The sequence below is a fragment of the Rhincodon typus genome, chromosome 5, assembly GCF_021869965.1.
Source record: "Rhincodon typus isolate 14 chromosome 5, sRhiTyp1.1, whole genome shotgun sequence".
Lineage (NCBI taxonomy): Eukaryota > Metazoa > Chordata > Chondrichthyes > Orectolobiformes > Rhincodontidae > Rhincodon > Rhincodon typus.
In genome coordinates this window covers 50,096,154-50,117,517 of record NC_063336.1, presented here as the reverse complement: position 1 = coordinate 50,117,517, position 21,364 = coordinate 50,096,154, and the positions used below count along the sequence as shown (strand labels likewise).

Genomic DNA, 21,364 nt, shown 5'->3' with positions numbered 1-21,364 from the left:
TAGAAATTCACATCACATTGGCTATTTCAAAAACTAAAACAGCCTATTTGGCTATTTGTCTGCTTAATCACCAACAATCATAACCCAATATATTTTATTACAGTCACATGGGGCTGCGTATAACTAACAAAGGGGCAGTGAGCTATGACTTTGACAATCTAGTATTACTCATAGGCTGATCCTGTGACAAAATGAACAGAAAATAAAAATATACAGGTCCAACAGAACAAGTGCAAAAGAAAAAGGCATACATTAATCTAAAACATTCTACAATCTCTGGGCATTCAAAGTTCATTAGCTGTAAAGCAATTTTAAGTGTAGTAACTGTTCAATGTAAGAAATGAGGTAGTCAATTTAAACAAAGCAAAGTTCCTCAAACAGGAATATGATAATGACCAAGTAATCTGTTTTCATGATGTTTCATGAAATGCAAATACATTAGAAGACATTACATAGCAAGACAACACAAAACAAAAACGTGACATAACAAAAAAACAGCTCTTTTGGAAGAAGCTTCAGACAAGCTGTAAAATTATACTAATTTAGAATTAATTATTTGAACCAAAATATAGCTTGTCCTGTTACCAATGACATTACCAATGCAGAAAAGTATACAAAATCAGTCAGTACAATTTGCATTTATGTTTGTGCAGTTCATTCAGTATTGTTCATGTCATACAAATAGCAAATACTATTTAAATGCACCGTTTTAACAATAACTGAATCTATACGGCACCTTTGAATGCAGTAAAACATCCCAAGGCGCATCACAAAACAACCTAGCAGAAACATTTATATCTTTATAACCACAGGTGAGGTACTGGAGGACAGGAAGGTGGCTAATGTTGTGCCTTTATTTAAGAAAGACTGTAAGGAGAAGCCTGGGAACTATCAGCTTGTAAGCCTGACAACGATGGTGGGTTAGTTGTTGGAGGTGATTCTGTAAGTTAGGATTTACACGCATTTGGAAAGGCAAGGATTGATTAGGGATAGTCAGAATGGCTTTGTGCGAGGGAAATTGTGTCTCACAAACCTGACTGAATTTTTTTGAGGAAGTAAACAAAGAGATTAATGAGGGCAGAGCACTAGATGTTGTTTACATGGACTTTAATAAAGCCTTTCACAAGGTTCTGCATGGTAAGCAAATTATCAAAGTTAGATTACATGGGATTCAGGGTGAGCTTGCCAACTGGATACAAAATTGGCTTGACAGTAGGAGACAGAGGGTAGTGGAGGAGGGCTGTTTTTCGGACTAGAGGCCTGTAACCAGCGGTGTTCCACAAGGATTGGTACAGAGTCCACTTTTGCTTGTCATTTATATAAACAGTTTGGATGAGAATATAGGATGCATGGTTAATAAAGTTTGCACATGACATCAAAATTGGTGGTATGCGGACAGTGAAGAAGATTATCTAAGATTACAAAGAGATCTTGATCAATTGGGTCAATGGGCTGAGTGGTGACAGATGGAGTTTAATTTGGATAATTGCGAGGTATTGTATTTTGGTTAAACAAGTAAGGGCAGGACTTATACAATTAATGATAGGGCACTAGATGGTGTTGTAGAACAGACAGACCTAGGGATTCAGGGACAGGATGAGTGAGGAGTTGGCTAAAGTAAATTGGAAGCAAAGACTCTATAATGGGACAGTTGAGGAACAGTGGAGGACTTTCAAAGCAATTTTCAAAGTGGTCAACAAAAGCATATAACAGTGAAATGGACGGACTTTAGGAAAAGGGGTATTCAGCCATGGATGTCTAAGGAAATAAGGGAGTATTGAAAAAATTGAAAGATAAGGCATACAAAGTGGCAAAGACCAATGGGAAACCATAAGATTGGGAAAACTTTAAAGGTCAACAGAAAGCCACAAAAAAAGGCTATAAAGAAAAATAATATAGATTATGAGACTAAACTAGCTCAGAATATAGAGTCACATAGCAAACTTTTCTATAAATATAAGAAACGAAAAAGAGTGGCTAAAGTAAACATTGGTCCTTTAGATGATGAAAAGGGGGATTTAATAACGGGAAATGAGGAAATAACTGAGGCATTGAACAGGTATTTTGTGTCGGTCTTCACAGTGGAGGACACAAATAACTTGCCAGTAATTGATGACAAAGAGACTAAGGTAGGTGATCTAGACACGATCATTATCACAAAAGAAGTAGCGTTGGGCAAGCTAATGGAGCTAAAAGTAGACAAGTCTCCTGGCCCTGATGGAATGCATCCCAGGGTACCAAGAGATGGCGGGAGTAATAGTAAATGCACTCGTGGTAATATTCCAAAATTTGCTGGACTTTGGCTGTTTCTACTGGAACTGCCCCAATGTGACACCACTGTGTTCAAAAAAAGGAGGTAGACAAAAGATGGGGAATTATAGGCCAGTTAGCTTAACAACTGTAGTGGGGACAATGCTTGAATCTATCATCAAGGAAGAAATAGCAAGGCATCTAGATAGAAATTGCCCCGCTGGGCAGGCGCAGCATGGGCTGATGAAAGGGAGGTCATGCTTGACTAATTTGCTGGAATTCTATAAGACATTACGAGCGCAGTGGACAACAAAAACCCAGTTGATGTGGTGTATCTGCCAAAAGGCATTCGACAAGGTGCCGCACAAAAGGCTGCTGCACAAGATAAAGGTGCACGGCATCGGTTAACTAACAGGAAGCAAACAGTGGGGATAAATGAGTGCTTTTCCGGTTGGCAAACAGTGACTGGTAGTGTGCCTCAAGAATCGGTGCTGGGACTGCAATTGTTTATAATTTACATAGATGATTGGAGTCGGGGACCACATGTAGTGTGTCAAAAGTTTGCAGATGACACTAGGATGAGTGGTAGAGCAAAGTGCGCAGTTGGGTCTGAAAGTTTGCAGAGGGATATGGATAGTTTAAGGGAGTGGGCGAAGATTTAGCAGATGGAATTCAATGTTGATAAATGTGAAGTCATCCATTTTGGTAGGAATAACAGTAAAGGGACTATTACTCGAACGGTAAAAAATTGCAACATACTGCTGTGCAGAGGGACCTGGGTGTCCTTATGCATGAATCGCAGAAGGTAGGTTTGCAGGTACAACAGGTAATTAAAAAGGCAAATGGAATTTTGTCCTTCATTGCTAGAGGGATTGAGTTTAAAAGCAGGGAGTTATGTTGCAGCTGTGTAGGGTGCTGGTGAGATCACCTGGAGTGATGCATGCAGTTTGGGGGCCTTATTTGAGAAAGGATGTACTGGCACTGGAGGGGTGCAGAAGAGATTCACTAGGTTGATTCCAGGGTTAAGAGGGTTGGCTTATGAGGACAGGCTGAATGGACTGGGATAATATTCATTGGAATTTAGAAGAATGAGGGGGGAATCTTATAGAAACATATAAAATTATTAAGGGAACAGATAAGATAGAAGCAGGGAGATTTTTCCAGTGGTAGGTGAAACTAGAACAAGAGGGTATAGCCTCAAAATTAGAGGGGGCCAGATTTAGGGCTGAATTGAAGAGGGTTGAGAATCTGTGGAACTCTCTGCCCAGTGAATTAGTTGAGGCTTCCTCATTTAATGTTTTTAAAGCTAGGATAGATAATTTTTTGAATAGTAAAGGAATTAAGGGTTATAGTGAGAGGGTAGGTAAGTGGAACTGACGCCATAAAAAGATCAGCCATGATCTTATTGAATGGCAGAGCAGGCTCCAAGGACCAGATGGCCTACTCCTGCTCCTGGTTCTTATGTTCTAATGACATAATTCTTTGAAATTTGCATCACAGATAGACAGGGTGGTTAAGAAGGCGTTTAGTATGCTTGCCTTCATTGCTCAGACTTAAGTATTTGCATGGCACGTCATGTTGAGGTTGTACAGGATGTTGGTGAGGCCTCTTCTCAAGTACTGTGTGCAGTTCTCGTTCTCCTGTAGAAATGATATTATTAAATTGGAGATGGTTCAGAAAAGACTTACCAGGAAGTTGTTGGGTATGGAGAGTTGGGTTATAAAAACAGGATGGACAGGCTGGGACTTTTTTCACTGGAGCGTAGGAGTTAGAGGGGTGATCTTATAGAGGTTTATAAAATCATGAGAAGCATAGATACTGTAAATAGCAAGGGTGTTTTGCTTTGGGGGGTGTTCAAAACTGAGAGGCATATTTTTAAGGTGAGAGGACAATGTTTTAAAAAGGACATGAGGCAACTTTTTTTAATAACACAGTGGTTCATGTGTGTAATGAACTGCCAGAGGAAATGGTGGATGCAGATACAGTAACAACGTTTTAAAAACGCATTTGGATAAGTACATGAATAGGAAAGGTTTTGAGGAATATGAGCCAAACCAGGCAAGTGGGACTAGTTTAGTTTGGGAACATCGTCCGTGTGGACTAGTTGGACCAAATGGTTTGTTTCCATGCCGTATGACTATATCCTATACAAGCCGACAAGTTGCACACAGCCCTATTGAATATATAGTTTGGGGAATTTGGAGGCATGGGATAGAACTGGCAAATCTATCTTTTCTTTCTTGGTCTCAGCTCCGCCCTTTGTAACTGAATCCTCAACTTTCTGACGCATTGGCCGCAATCAGTGAGGATAGGTAACTGCACCACCTCCACAATAACACTCAACACTGGAGCCCCCAAGAATGTGATCTCTGCCCCCTACTGTACTCCCTGTACACCTACGTATGTGTTACCAAATTCTGAACGAACGCCACCTACAAGTTCGCTGACGACACCATTGTAGTGGGATGGATATCTAACAATGGTGAGTCAAAATACAGAAGGGAGATAGAGGGCTTGGTGACGTGGTGCAATGAAAACAATCTTTCAACATCAGCAAAACTAAAGAACTGATCATTAACTTCAGCAAGAAGGGAGGAGAACATGCCCCCATCTATATCAACAGAACTGAGGTTGAGAGAGTGAAGAGCATCAAGTTTTTGGAGTGACAATAACCAACGACCTGTCCTGACTTCACACACAAATGTGACAGTCAAGAAGGCAAAACAATGCCTCTTCTTCCGCAGGCGGCTCAGATGCACCATTGAAAGCATACTGTCCGGGTGCAGAATGGCCTAGTATGACAACTGCTCTGCCCAGGACCATAAGAAACTACAGATGGTGGTGTGCACAGCCCACACCATCACGGAAGCCAACCTTCCCTCCATGGACTCTATTTACATGGCTCACCATTGTGGAACGGCGGTAAACATCAAAGACCCATCGCACCCCGGTAATGACCTCCTACAACTTCTTCCATGAAAGGAGCAGTTACAGAAGCCTGAACACATGCATGAGCAGGTTCAGGAACAGAATCTTTCAGGCAATTATCAGACTGCTAATGAACTCAAGCCTCACATAATGTAACCTGTATGCCTCGAAGTCTTTTTGATCTGTACATCCTTTGCTTGCTGTGATCTGCCTGGACCCCTTGTAAACAAAGCTTTTCACTGTATTTCGGTACACGTGGTGATAATAATAATCCACTTTGAAAGTTTAAAATTCAGTAGTCTAGTTGAAAGATTAAACAGGGAACTGACTCGCCTGACTGAGGGACAGTTATCAATCAATCACATGAAGCCTGAATAGTCTTCAATACATGTGGACTACGATCGAAGATTACTTAATGTGAGTCATCTCAGATCGCCACTACTCCATTTAAGAGGGCCTGTTGAAAGGACACAAGCAATAACCTACGCATGGTCAGGAAGAAGAGATCGCCTCTGGAGTGAGACATAGCCCAAGTGAGTATACAGTTCAGGGAATTTAGAGGCAGCGTAGGAATCTGGTGCAGAGGGAAAGAGCTGTTTTTTGCTTGCTTTTTTGACTCCATTTGTAAGGTTTTTTACAGGAATAAATTGAAGCATAGGAACATAGGGCCAGCACTTAAGAAAGAGTGACATCGCAGGTAAATCTATTCATTAGCTGTTAATGGCTGTTAATTTGAGTATTTATGGTAGGATACTTGCAGATTGAAGATAAATAGTTACAAGTTACAGACTAAAAGAGGCAGTAGGAATTTTTTAAAGAAATTAAATTAAGAACCAAGTGAATAAAATAGAGACAAAAACAGAAATTGCTGGAAAAACTCAGCAGGTCTGGCAGTATCTGTGGAGAAAAAAGCAGAGTTAACAATTTGGATCCAGTGGCCCTTCTTTAGAAATGATTTTAGCTAGGAAAATGTTGGTATATATGCTGAAGATGGGGTGGGGTGGGGGAGGACATATCCGGTTCAACAACTCCAGTTCAAAGTTAATGAGTCGCTGTTGCATCTGCTCTGACAAGGAGACGTTCCACTCCCAAGCATCCCTGATGTCCGCCTTTTTCAAACAACGCTCTTTTCGCCCCTGTCATCCAGACAGCCCTCCACCACTACTCCTCCATTCCTCACTCCACAGCTCTTAACCACCAACCCTCCTCAAACATAATAAAGATAGGGTCCCCCTTGTCCTCACTTTCCACCCACCAGCCTCTGCATCCAATGTATTATCCTCAAACACTTCCGCCACTCAAATTAGGCCCTACCACCCAAAACATTTTCCCCTCCCCAACCCTCCGTCTTCCACAAGGACCATTCCCTTCACCGCTCCTTAATTCGTGCCACACTCCCCACCAACCACTCCAACCCGCCTGGTACCTTCCCCTGTAACCATCAAAGATGCAACACCTTTCCAAACCTCATCTCTATTCAAGGCCCTAAACTGCCCTTCCAAGTGAGGCAGAGCTTCACCTGCATCTTCTCCAACATAGTCTATTGCATCCGGTGCTTCCGAAGTGGTCTTCTCTGCATCGGTCAGACCAAACGTAGACTAGGTGACTGTTTCGCCGACCAATTCCGCCTGGCCCATAATGGCCAACCTAACTTCCTGGTCACCGCCCATTTCAACTCCTCATCCCACACACCCTCCAACATGTCCACCCTCAGCCTCCTGCAGTGTCGCAGCAACTCGCAACGCAAATTTGAAGAACACCTTATCTTCTGCCTGGGCACCCTACAGCCCAGAGAACTCAATACTGAGTTCTTCAATTTCAAATAACGTTGCCACCCATTACCTGGTTCCCTTTGAACCCCACCTCCTCCCTTCCATTCCACCTTCTGACCCTTCCAGCCACCAACCAGATTCTTCCCTCCCATCAACCAACCAGGTCGTACAACCAGTGCCCACCTATCACCACCATTCCACCTCCACTCCTTCCCTGCACCCCCCGCCCCTTATCTGCAGCCCCCCCTACCCCACATCCAGTGCTGAAGAAGGATAATACCAGAAATGTTGACTGCTCCTTTCCTCCAGATTCTGCCTGGCCTGCTGTGTTCTTCCAGCCTCCTGTTTGTCTGCAGAGGACCTTGGGAGTCAGAGTGGAAAGAACCAGTTGTCGTGGTCCACGTAGGTGGGCAAATGATATAAGCAGAAAGGGGAAAAAAAGGTTCTACTGAGGGAATATTAGCAGCTAGGGGTTAAATTAGAAAGCAAGAGTCAACAAGGTAATAATCTCTGGACTGCTACCTGAGCCACAAGCTAATTGGAACAGAGTCAACAAGATTAAATGGGTAAATGCATGTCTTGAAGATTGGGAGAAATGGATTTAAATTCATGGGACATTGGCACAAGTACTGGGAGAGAAGGAAGCCATTCAAATAGAACTGACTCCACCTGAATTAGGTTGGGTTCAACTGCGAAAATTATGGTAAATGATTGGTGGTGGGGTGGTAGGGGCTTGCATGCTCAGCAGAGGTTATTTCAAGTTTCCAGAACAAGTAATAGGACAAAGTATGGAAAGGTTCAGGAATCTAACTTCAGGTATAGCAATTAAGGGAACAAATGTGAGAAGGGGGCATTCAATGCAGGACTGAGGGTGTTGATGTACTCATATTCATACAATATATGAAACAAGGTAAATAAACTTGTAGCACAGATTGAAATTGGTGGACACAATGCAATGTAGTTGCAAGGGGATCAAGGCTGGGAACTAAATATCCAAGGACTCTCATCCTATCGAATGGACAGGCAGATGGGTAGAGTGTGCAGGTTTGCCCTGTTAGTTAAAGAAATTAAATTAATGGTAGGAAGTCATATAAAGTCAAAGGCAAAGAAACTATGTGGGTAGAGTTGAGGAACTGCAAATGCAAAAAAAGACCCTGATGGGAGTTATGTTTAGGTCTCCTAGCAGTAGTCAGGATGTGGAGTAGAAAATAAATCAGGAGATAGAAAAAGCATATAAGAAAGACACAATCATAATAATGATAAGGGGCTTCAATATACAAGTGGACTGGATTGGTAACGAACCCCAAGAAAAAGGAATTCATAAAATGTCTGAGATGCTTTATTGACACGCCTTGTGATAGAATCCACAATGGAATAGGCAATTCTGGATTTGGTGGTGTGTAATGGGGCAGACTTAATTAGGGAGCTTAAGGTGAAGGAACTCCTACAAGGCAGTGACCATAATATGATAGAATTGATACTGCAGTATGAGAGGGGGAAGCTGGAATTAGAAGTAATGGTATTACAATTGAGAAAAGGTAACTATAAAGGCATGAGGCAGGAGCTGTCCAGAGATGATTGGAAGGGGAGTCTAGAAGAGATGAGAGTGGAGCAGCAATGGCAGGGGTTTCTCCACACAATCTGGAAGGCACAGGAGAAATTCATCCCAAGGAAGAAGAAACATACTGAAGGGAGAATGAGGTAAGCATGGCCAACAAGCAAAGTCAGCGATAGTATAAATGCAAAAGATAAAGCATATGATGTGATGAAGATTAGTGAGAAGCCTTTAAAAATAAGCAGAAGATAATGAGAAAAGCAATGGGGAGAGAAAATGAAATGACAGGTAAACCAGCTAGTAATATAAAAGATTGCAAGAGTTTTTTAAGATGTATAAAAGTTTTTTTGAACGCGATGGCCTAGTGGTATTATTTGGGGTGGCACAGTGGCTCAGTGGCTAGCACTGCTGCCTCACAGCACCAGGGACCTGGGTTCAATTCCACCCTCAGGCGAATGTCTGTGTGGAGTTAGCACATTCTCCCTGTGTCTGTGTGGGTTTCCTCCAGGTGTTCCGGTTTCCTCCCACAGTCCACAAATGTGCAGGCTAGGTGGATTGGCCACGCTAAATTGCCCATAGTGTTCAGGGATGTGTAGATTAGGCAGATGGGTCTGGGTGGGATGCTCTGAGGGTCCGTGTGGACTTGTTTCCACATTGTAGGGATTCTATGATCTTAAGAAGAGGCAAGAGTGGACATAGAACTGTGGGAAAATGAGGCTGGAGAAATAGTAATAAAGGAAAAATGAGGTGGCACAGGAACTGATTAGGTACTTTTTAAATCAGTCTTCACTGTGGAAGACACCAGCAGCATACCAGTACTTAAAGAGAGTTAGGGGCAGAGCTGAATGTCAGGGCCATCTCAAAGGAGGTGCTGGGGAAGCTGAAAGATTTGAAGGTGGACAACACCCCAGAGTTCTGACAGAGATAGCTAAGGTGATTATGAATGCATTGGTGGTGATCTTCTGGGAATCACGAGTCAGGGAGGGTCATACAGGACTGGAAAATGGATAACGTAACATCCCTGTTTAAAAGGGAGGGAGGAAGAAGACACGTAGCTATTGGCCAATTTGCCTGACCTTGGTCATTAAAAAGATTCGAGTCCATTATTGAGGATGAGATTGCTGAGTACTTAGAAGTGTCCAGTAAAATAGGGCTGAGTCAGCATGGTTTTGCCCAGGGTGGGGGGGGCATCACATCTGACAAATCTTTTGGAATTCTTTGAGGAGGTAACAACCAAGTTGGACAAAGGAGAGTCAGTGGATGCAATCTATTTGGATTTTCTGAAGGCCTTTGACAAGGTGGCGCACAGGAGGCTACTAAATAAAATAAAATAAGAGCCCAAGGTGTGACAGGCAAGATACTGGCTGAATAGAAGATTGGCTAAGTGGCAGAGAATACGGATAAAAAGGTTTTCTTCAGGATGACAGCCAGTGACTGGTGGAGCTCTGCAGTGGTCAGTATTGGGACCACAACTATTCACATTATAAATTAATGAACTGAACGAAGGAATTGAGGGCATTGTTGCAACACGTGCAGATGACACAAAGATAGGCGGACGGACAGGTAATGTTGAGGAATTGGGAAGGCTACAGAAGGACTTGGACAGGCTAGGTGAGTAGGCAAGGAAGGGACAGATAGAATACAACATAGGAAAGTCTGAGGTTATGCACTTTGGTAAGAAGAATCAAGGCATAGACTATTTTAGAAATTTGGAAAAGCTTTGGAATTCTGAGGGACTTAGGCGTCTTAGTTCAGGACTCTCTTAAGGTTAATGAGAAGGCTCCGTCGGCAGCTACGAAGGCAAATGCAATGTTGACATTAATTTCAAGAGGGCTAAGAAACAAGAACAGGGATGTACAGCTGAAGCTGTATACGGCTCCAGTTCAAATGCATTTGGAAGATAGAGAGCAGTTTTAGGTTCTGCATTTAAGGATGTGCTGGCGTTGGAGGGGACTCAGAGGAGGTCTACAAGAATGGTCCCAGGGATAAAAGCTTACCACGAGGAGCAATTGACGACTGTGGGTCTGTAGTGTGAGTGCATGTGTGAGAGACTGAGACTGAGACTGAGACTGAGACTATCTGTGGGGGTGTGTATATACCTTAGTTTGAAAGGATTAGACAGGGTGGAATTTTAAAAATGCAAGCAGGAGAACTTTTTTGTGCCAACACAGATAGTCATACTAGAGATGGGAAGTGCTTGACATAATCCTAGGAAATGAAGCTAGTCAAGTGGTTGAAGTTTCAGTGGGCAAACATTTTGGGGACAGTGACTATAAGGTTGTAAGTTTTAAAAACATTATGGAATGGGATATGTACAGTATTGGAGTTAAGTGTTTAAATTGGGGAAGGCCAAGTTCAATGTCATTGAACTGAGACAGGATCAGGCAAACAGACTAGGAGCAGCCACTTATAGGTCAGTCTACATTTGGAAAGTGACAATCAGCATGTTCCTCTAAGAGTATGGGCATGGCAGCAAGTCCAGGGAACGTGGACGTCAAGGGATATTGGGAGTTTGATAAAGAAAAGAAAGGAAGCATATGTCAGGTCCAGTGCACTAAAAACAGTTGAGGTGCTTCTACAGAATGGGGAGTATAGAAGGTTGCTGAAAAAAAAAATAGGAGTGCAAACAGGGGCCACAAAATATCTTTGGCAGATAGGATTAAGGAAAACCCCAAGGCTTTTTCTAAGTATATGAAGATTAAGAGGATTACCAGGGACAGAGTGAGACGTATTAGGGACCAAAGGGGTAATCTATGCATACAGCTTGAGGATGTGGTTCAGTTCTAAAATGAATACTTCTCATCTGTATTCAGAGGTGAAAGACGCTGCAGATAGGGATTTCACTTGGGACAGTGAGGTTCTAGAACATGTTAAGATCAATCAGGATGAAGCATTAGATGTTTTAACAGGCACAGAGGTGCATAAATCCCCAAAGCCTGATGAGAAAAGTCACAGGCTGCTATGGGAGGCACGGGAAGAGACTGTTGAAGCCTTGGCAGAGATATTTAATACTTTGCTGGCCATAGGTGAATGCCAGAAGACTGGAGAATAACTAATGTGGTTCTTTTGTTCAATTAGGACAGCAGGGATAGGCCTGATAATTACAAGCCAGTTAGTCTAATGTCAACGGTAGGGAAATTATTGGAAAAAATTCTAAAGGACAGGATTAAGCAACAAGTGGAAAGGCAGGGATTGATGAAGAACAGTCAGCATGGATTTGTTAAAGGGACATCTTGGCTGCCCAATTTGATTGAGTTTTTTTTAGAAAGGGGTCTAGGTATATTGATGAAGGTTAATGTCATTTACATGGACTTAAAAAAAGGCCTTTGACAAGGTCCCACATGGAAAACTGATCTAAAATGGTAAGAGCCTATGGGATTCAAGGCAAGTTGGCAAACTATACCCAAAAATGGCTTGCAAAAGGGGTCAAAGGTGATGGGGGGGGGCATTGTTGCTGTGTTTGGAAGCTTGAGTAATGGCGTACCATAGAGATCAGTAATTGGACCCCTGCTGTTTGTTATGCACATTAATGACTTGAATGTGAATGTAGAACGTACAATTAGCAAGTCTGTAGATGACAAAAATTGGTGGCGCTGCTGACAGCAAGAAGGATGGTCTCCGGCTACAGGTGATATTAATCAGCTGGCAAACTGGGCAGAGCAATGGCAGATGGAATTTAATCCTGATACATGTGAGGTGACATAGAAGGATGTAGACGACAGAAGGATGTAGACAACGAATGGGAGATCCCTAGGGAGGACTGAGAAACAAAGGGAACTTTGTGCACACGTCCATAGATCCTTGAAGGTGTCAGCACAGGTAGATAGGGCAGTGAATAAGGCATATGGCATGCCTGTCTTCATTAGCCAGGGTGAAGAATATAGAAACAGTAAAGTTAAGGTAGGGTCTTAAGGTTAAATAGTGTTGTAGAACAGAGAGAGCTAGGGATTCAGGGACATAATTCTTTGAAATTTGCATCACAGATAGACAGAGTGATTAAGAAGCCATTTAACATGCTTGCCTTCATTACTCAGACTACAGAATATAAAGGTTAGGACGTCATGTTTAGGCTGTACAGGATGTTAGTGAGGTCACGTTTGGAGTACTATCTGCAGTTCTAGTCTTCCTACTATGGGAAGGATGCTATTAAATAGGAGAGGGTTCAGAAAAGACTTACCAGGACGTTGCCGGGTATGGAGGGTTTGAGATACAAGGACAGGCTGGGACTTTTTTCTACTGGAGTGTAGGAGGTTGAGGGCTGATCTTATAGAGGTTTATAAAATCATGAAGGGCATAGATAAGGTGAATGAAGAGCATCTTGTCCCTAGGGTGGGAGAGTTCAAAATTAGGGGACTTCAAAAAGGTGAGAGGAGAAAGATTTAAAAGGGACCTGTGGGGCAACTTTTTTTAAATAGGAGGACGGTTCGTTTGTGGAATGAATTGCCAGAGAAAGTGGTGGATGCAGCTACAGTTAAAACATTTAAAGGACATTTGGATAGGTACATGAATAGGAAAGGTTTAGAGGGTTATGGACCAAATACAGGCAAGTGGGACTAGTTTAGTTTGGGAAACTTGGCTGGCATGGATTAGTTGGAACAAAAGGTCTGTTTCCATGCTGTGTGACTCTGTGACTATGACAATAAGTGATTCCAGGATGCTATGATGTCTCTCAGACACCAGGGTCAATGATACCACTAAGTTGCAAATCATGCCAATGTATGGGGGCATTGGACACCAGTGACAGTAATCTGTGCCAGTACAGATGATATATGTAGAAAGACAGACAAAATCTATCATGCAGATTCTCAAAAGGTAGTAACTCCTGAATTATTCCCAGTGTTATGTGCTAATGAACATGGAAATAGAAAAGAGTAGATGAATATATGACTAAAGAGATAGTACTGAAAGTGTTTTAGATTCCTGGGAAATTAGGACTGGTTTTTGGAGGATGGTGGGACTGATAAGTCAGATGCGTTAGACAAATGCCCTCGCAGGACTATTTGCTGTTGAGGAAGGTTTAAACTAAGATGTAACATAAAAAGAATCACAAAAGCAGTGAAAAAGACAGATAACTAGAGCAAGAAACAGAGGTTTTACCAAGGACAAAGATGCTGCTGACATCATAGTGAGAGAGAAGGTAATTGAGATACTGGATCAGCAAAAAGTGAAAAAGTGAAGTATTGAAGTTGATAAGTCCCCAGGACCAAATGGGAAACATCTAAGAATACATATAAAAGTATGATGGAAATTCCAAAGGTAATGACCTTCATTCCCATCGGTAATATGGTCAAGGACCAAAGGATGCCCACTTAAGACAAATTTCAAAGGAATGAATTGTACATAGGGAAAACCTTTTTGTTTTGCAGCGAGTAGCTAGCACCTGGGATGGCTAACCTAAACGGGTGGTAGAGGTAGATTTGATAATAGCTTTCAGAAGAGAAATGGATAAGCATCTGAAGAGAAAATAATTGCAGGGCTATTGGGAAAAGGCAGGACAGTAGGACTAGCGAGTTAGTCTTACAGAGAACCAGCTCAGAAGAATTTGATGAATAGTTTCCTTTTGTAACCACTGCAACAATTCTAGATATTTTCTAATCTACTTGTTCAGCGTTGTTATTATACACCTCTGTGGTGCAGGTAGGACTTGAACCTAGGCCTACTTGCTCAAAGGTAGGGACACTACCACTGCACTACAACAACCCTTACCCTATGATTCTAGGTCCCAAAGTTTCATTGTTCACAACATGGTCCACAAAAACAAACAGCTTAATCATTCCTGTATCTGCAACTTCAAATAGAGTTCTACAAAAAGAACTAAGAATTCACCAACTAAAGTGGAATATTCATTAGGTAACCCAAACAGTTCATTTAAGAACCTAGATACTGATGGGGGAAAAAAAAGGAGGCAAACATTTATAATCTTAAACCGAAATTCTTTATCTTACTTCTGTTGCCAAATCTCCCTGCTGAAATGACTTCTCCTTAGTCATTGATGTTGGGTGTTTAAATTGTGCCACATCAATTCTCTGAAGCATCACTTTCACCTCTCCTGTAAGCAAAACCTTGAACAGGTTAGAAGGTGGGTGCACGCACTTTTCAGCTTTTCTTCCCACGTCTGCTTTGGTTTTCATTTTATAAGAGCTTTCTTTAATCCCATTACACGTTCCACTATCACGATTAACTTCATGAAGAACTTTTTTGTTAGCTTTGTTGGCATCATCCTTTATGTCTCTTCTATCCTGTTCATGCTGGGCACAAACATTTGATGAAAGTAATTTGGCATTGATGTCTGACAACTCCTTAGTGAATGACATCCGGGATTTTCTGCCCGTGGAAAAGAAAGCTGCACCTGTTTGTATTCTGGACTTCTGCTGCACTTTTTGACCATTTACTTTTGAATTAAACAGAAGTGTCCTGTTTATAGATCCATAATATGCATTTTCATTCAGACGCATCAGTTCCCCGGTACTATTAGATCTGCTTTTCTGTGTGATTCTGATTTCCTTTGAATCCAATGGATGTTTAGAACTGGAGCCAACTGTCAACTGTACTTTTGTTTTGATTTGTTTTTTCATTTGTAACTTTGTACTTTTCATCTTGGGTTGTTCATCTGCAATGACACACTTGGAAAGCTTGTTTGCACCAACCAATTTTCTCTCAAGAGGTGTGAGGTATAGATGCCTCCCCGTCCCATAGAAAGATGTTGCAGGTACAGCAGGTTTCTGTAAATAGCCCTTTCCATTGAGAGAGAGCCTGGAAACCCTATTCTGTGAATCATCTTGACATTTATTATTAGGTAACTTCTGTGGTGAAGCGCAATTGTCACAAAGATTTTCTTTAACAGAATCAGAATCTCTTTGTGACCCTCTTAACATTGGTGAGTCTGTTACTTCCAGGGATGACATTCTTGATGGACAGGAAATTCCATCAAAATCAAGGATTCTTTTCTTTGTCAGTGTTCCTAACATTGCTATATTGATGGGAGTATAGTCCTGACTGTTTAAACAAAAAAATCAAAAAAAAAGTGACTGTTAGAAACATTGAAAAGCAATTACTTCACAGCGAAGCTTTACTCCAGTATGAATTCCTTGACTTATGCATAAAAATTCCCAACACCAATTCACAGGAAGGAATAAAATCCAAGTGAAAACATAATCACATTTCACATGTATTTCGCAACCAATCTCAACTCCTCATTTGGGCTGTATTATTGGAATGTTATAAAGCCCACTGAACATGGGAATAAATAAGCTTCTTTTTCTAATAATTTAGACTTTTCTTTTAAAATGCAGTTTCCTATCTCACTCGATAAATACATTCTTCCTTAAAAATCATATTAATATCAATCTATGAACTCACTAGGTTTTCAGCATATATATTTGGAACAATTCACAAAGATTGAAAACACCATGTGGTCAGTTCCCATGAAATTAGATTAATAGTTAAGTTTTAGTTTTATTTTGAATGTAGGATTAATGGAGTAGACTATGGTCACGAGTAAAAAGGACTATATACATTTTCATTCAGTCTGGAACAGAGATACCTCCAAAACCATGTAACTTTAGGAACAAATTAGCTTATTTGAATAGCAATAAGCTGCAAAATGTCACAACTTACCAATCATCTTTTGGAGAGCTATGCTTCCTTTTTCTTGGAGTAACTACTGGCATTTTTACCCTTTAAGACTGAAAAAACAATTGAATACAAAAGTAAATACTGCCCTACATAAATAGGGAGTATGCAAAGTAACAAAGGACACAAATGCACTCTACACTACATGATTCACTGTCACTAGATACCTTAAATCTATACCTTTGAGTACTCAGTATTGCCTACTTAAATTAACAAACCTCTACTGGCTTCTTTGTGAAGCCACAGATATCTACAGTCTATTTGAAAAAAAATGGCAGTTAAGTTCATGTTAAAACAACCCTTCCATTTCATGGTACACTGTAACAGTAACAGCAATCTGGGTGCTGGATACAGTAGCACACTGGTAATGTTATGAGAGGAACAATCATAGTACCAGTTTACTGATCCAGAGACAAAAGTTTAAATTCCACAATGGCAGCAGTTGAAATTTAAAGTCAATTCATTTGGAATACAAAGCTAATCTCAATGATGGTATCACAAAACAACTGAATTGTTGTAAAAATTCATCTGATTCACCCAAGTCCTTTAAGAAAGGAAATCTCTATCCTTACTAGTCTATCCTACATTCACGTCCAGACCAACAGTACGGCCAACTTTTAACTGCCATTTGAAATGGCCTGACAAGTCACTCCGTTGTGTCAAAGCCACAACATCAAAGTCAATACAATATACAACATAGCTCAGGAACAGGCCCTTCAGCCCAACAAGCCTGTGCCGATTCCTAGTCCCACTAATTATTGCCTATATGTGATTTCTATCCATCTGTTTGCCTCCCAATCATGTGTGTCTATCAAGAAGCGACTTAAATGTTGCTAACATGCCTGCTTCCACCATCTCCATTGGCAGCGTGTTCTAGACACCCACCACCCTCTGTGTGAAAAATTTTCCCTGCACTTCTCCCCTAAGTGCTCCCCCTCTCACCTTGAAGCTGTGCCCTCTTGTAGTTGACCTTTCCACTCTTGGGGGAAAAAAAGCCTCTGAGTGCCTATGACCACCTTATCTATGCCCCTCATAACTTTGTAGAAGTCTGTCAGGTCACCCCTTAGCCTCTGTACTTCCTGTGAAAACAATTAGTTTATCCAACCTCTCCTGATAACTAAAACCCTCCAGACCAGGCAACATCCTGGTAAACTTTCTCTACACCCTCTCCAAAGCGCCAACATCCTCTTGGTAGTGTGGCTATCAGAACTGCATACAATATTCCAAATGTGGCCTAACTAACATTTTATACAGCTGTAACACAACTTGCCCATTCCCGCAGTTTCACTTCATCCTCCGGCTCATTCGTCGAGCCAACAAGAAACTTTATCTTCTCCTTTCAGGCATCAAGGTCAACAAGATGCAACAAATCAAAAATACCCACGGCCCTCTGGAACCTTCCTCTCCGCCCTTTCTCTCTGACTCCATCCCCTCCCCCAACCCTACCTCCTGTCGGGTATTCATCATCCCTCCTAACCTTCCGCTCTCCAATGCAGAACGCTCCGTACTCAGCAAAGGCCTCAGCTTTATTCCTCTGCGTCCCCATCTTAACGAATTTCAGGCACAACATGATGTCGAACTCTTCTTCTGCCGTCTTTGCCTCCGTGCTCATTTCTTTGGACAAGAGTCCTCGCGCCATCCTAAAGACTCCTTTGCCCAACTCCAACGCTCTCCCTCCACCTGGACCCCTCCCTCCAGCCTTTTACCTGCACTCGATCTGTTCATTGAGAACTGTCGACGTGACATTAGTCACGTCAAATTTGCTGCCCCCTCACCAAATCCAACCTATCTCCCTCCGAACTGACTGCACTCCGTGCATTTAGATCTAACCCTGACTTTATCATTTATCCTGCCGATAAGGGTGGTGCTGTTGTAGTCTGGCGTACTGACCTCTACCTTGCAGAGGCTGAGCGCCAACTCTCAGATACCTCCTCCTACCTTCCCCTGGACCATGGCCCCATCAGGCCATTGTATCCACTACGGTAACCGATCTCATTTCATCCGGTGATCTCCTCCACTCTGCTTCCAAGCTAATAGTCCCCCAACCCCGTACAGCTCATTTCTACCTCCTTCCTTCCAAAAATCCACAAACAGGACTGTCCAGGCAGACCCATTGTTTCAGCCTGCTCATGTCCCACAGAAGTCATCTCTTCCTATCCTGACTCAGTCTTCTCTCCCCTGGTTCAATCCCTACCCACGTACATTCATGATTCCTCTGACCCCTTACACCAGTTTCAAAACTTCCAGTTTACCGGTTCCAGCCACCTCCTCTTTACCATGGACGTGCAATCCCTTTACCAGGAGGGTCTTAGGGCTCTCTGCTTCTTCCTGGAGCAAAGATCTGAACCATCCCCCACCCACCACCACACTCCTCCACTTGGCCGAGCTTGTCCTCATCCTCAACAACTTCTCTTTCAACTCCCCTCATTTCCTTCAGGTAAGAGGGGTTGCCATGGGTACCCACATGGGCCCTAGTTATGCCGTCTCTTCATGGGGTACGTGGAACATTCCTTGTTCCAGTCCTATTTTGGCCCCCACTCACAACTCTTTCTCCGGTACATCAATGATATCATCGGTGCTGCTTCCCTCTCTAGTCTGGAATTGGAAAACTTCATCAATTTTGCCTCCAATTTCCACCCTGCCCTCTCTTTCACCTAGTCTATCTCTGACTCCTACCTTCACTTCCTCGACATTTTTGTTTCCATTTCCGGGGATAGACTGGCCACTAATATCCATTACAAACCCACTGACTCCCACAGCTACCTAGACCATACATCCTCACACCCCACTGTCTGTAAAGACTCCATCCCATTCTCTCAGTTCCTCCGTCTCCGTCGCATATATTCAGATGAGGCCATCTTCAATAAGGTAGCCTCCAAAATGTCCACCTTCTTCCTCAAATGAGGATTCCCCAGCTCCGTTGTCAACAGGACCCTCAACCAGGTCCGACCCATCTCCCACACTTCCGCCGTCACCCTTTCTCTTCCCTCCTGCAACAGCGATAGGTTTCCCCTTACCCTCACCTACCATCCCACCAGCATCCACATCCAGAAGATCATCAGATGCCACCCCCAGACACATATTCCCCTCCCCTCCCTTGTCCGCCTTCCGCAGGGACCATTCCCTCCAGGACACCCTGGTCCACCCTTCCTTCAGCCCCAACACCTCCCCACAGCCCTACGGCACCTTCCCCTGTAACCAGCGAAGATGCAACACCTGCCCATTTACCTCCTCCCTCCCCAATATCCAAGGGCCTAAACATACCTTCCAGGTGAAGCAACACTTCACCTGCACTTCCCGGAATCTAGTCTACTGCATTCACTGCTCACAATGTGGTCTCCTCTACATTGGGGAAACGAAGCTTAGACTTGGCGACCACTTCGCAGAACATCTACGTTCTGCTCGCAAAAAAGACCTGAACTACCTGTTGCCTGCCACTTCAACACACCACCCTGCTCCCTGGCCAACATCTGTCTCTGGCTTGCTGCAGTGTTCCAGCAAAGCCCAATGCAAGCTGAAGGAACAACACCTCATTTTCTGCTTGGGGACCCTACAGCCCTCTGGACTCAATATTGAGTTCAATAATTTTAGGGCCTAAACTCTCCCATGTCCCAGCCCCCTACCCCACACACCAGGCCTTGATACCACATAGCCTGCCATTACACATCCCCTGTTGTTAATCACTAACAGTCCCCATTAACAACTATTCACCCTCCCAGCCTGATCATTAGCAACTCCTTTGTCTGTCCAACTGTCTTTCTCTCTCTTTGGGCTCTATCCTATTGTTTACTCCCTACCCCACCCACCTCACTATTTTCAGCATATAAACTGACGTTTTCCCAGCCACCACCAGTTCTAAGGAAGGGTCACCGCACCCGAAACGTTAACTCTGTTTTTTTCCTTCACAGATGCTGCCAGACCTGCTGAACTTTTCTAGCAGAGATAGTAGGAACTGCAGATGCTGGAGAATCTTAGATAACAAGGTGTAGAGCTGGATGAACACAGCAGGCCAAGCCGCATCACAGGAGCAGGAAAGCTGATGTTTCGGGCCTAGACCCTTCTTCAGAAATGGGGGAGGGGAAGGGGGTTCTGAAATAAATAGGGAGAGAGGGGGAGGCGGATAGAAGATGGATAGAGGAGAAGATAGGTGGAGAGGAGACAGACAGGTCAAAGAGGCGGGGATGGAGCCAGCAAAGGTGAGTGTTGGTGGGGAGTTAGGGAGGGTATAGGTCAGTCCAGGGAGGACGGAAAAGTCAAGGGGGCGGAATGAGGCTAGTAGGTAGGAGATGGGGGTGGGGCTTTAGGTGGGAGGAGGGGAATGGTGGGAGGAAGGACAGGTTAGGGAGGCGGGGACAAGCTGGGCTGGTTTTGGGATGCGGTAGGGGGAGGGGAGATTTTGAACCTTGTGAAGTCACATTGATACCATTGGGCTGCAGGGTTCCCAAGCGAAATATGAGGTGCTGTTCCTGCACCTTATATTGATGCTACCCGAAGGTTGCAGGAACAGCACGTCATATTTTGCTTGGGAACCCTGTAGCCCAATGGTATCAATGTGAACTTCAAAGCTGGAGGGACACAGCAGGCCAGGCAGCATCAAAGGAGCAGGTAAGTCGACGTTTCGGGTCGGGACTATAACCTGATGTCGTGTGCCTTCGAAGTGACAGTGCCATTGCAGCCCCTCAGCAATAACCTGTTTACTCAGTTTGGATCTATCTGCCTTGGTTGAAACATGGACTAAATCAGTGAAATGAAGAGAGGTAACAGCTGGAAGCGAAGCGAGAGGAAGCTTTACTTATAATTTAGATACGGTAACCAAGTGCATGGACTACAAAAGTGAAAGGTGGTACGATCAACCAAGTCAAAATCTTCAAACGGTTGAAAAGTCCAAGGAATAACAACGGAACTTTTTCAATTGATAATATTTGTGATTAAGAAAAAAGATGGAAACACTCAGCAGATTAGGTTTCAGCAAGGCCTTTGCAGCGCTCTGGCAGCCGATCGGAGATTCAAACATGAAGGTATGAGAAAAGATCGGCACGAAGTTATCAGGCAATTCAATGAAGACCCGAAATTTTGTGGGAAAACCTCTCCAGTGAAGTGCCCCGGGAAGTTATCCCGCGCTCGATGTCGGAAACCTCTCTCTCTCTACAGATCTGACTGGATACCGGGTTTTGCAGAGTCTCCTCACCTCATCAACTTGGGAAAGGTAACTTTGATCCTTTGTCTC

The 21,364-nt window shown here is 43.1% G+C and overlaps 1 protein-coding gene across 2 annotated transcripts in view; it reads right to left on the bottom strand.

Annotated features, from left to right (window-relative positions):
• esco2 (establishment of sister chromatid cohesion N-acetyltransferase 2) overlaps positions 1-21,364 on the bottom strand; it is a 46,909-nt gene that overhangs the window by 24,176 nt on the left and 1,369 nt on the right. The window contains exons 1-3 of one of the 2 annotated variants that reach the window (XM_048596762.1): positions 21,326-21,364; positions 16,123-16,190; positions 14,451-15,501 (exon numbers count right to left, since the gene is read on the bottom strand). In XM_048596762.1, the coding sequence (XP_048452719.1) occupies positions 14,451-15,501; positions 16,123-16,175 (1,104 nt within the window). In that variant the 5' untranslated portion in view covers positions 16,176-16,190; positions 21,326-21,364. The remainder of the gene's footprint in view (positions 1-14,450; positions 15,502-16,122; positions 16,191-21,325) is intronic. The other variant, XM_048596763.1, reaches the window with a different exon arrangement.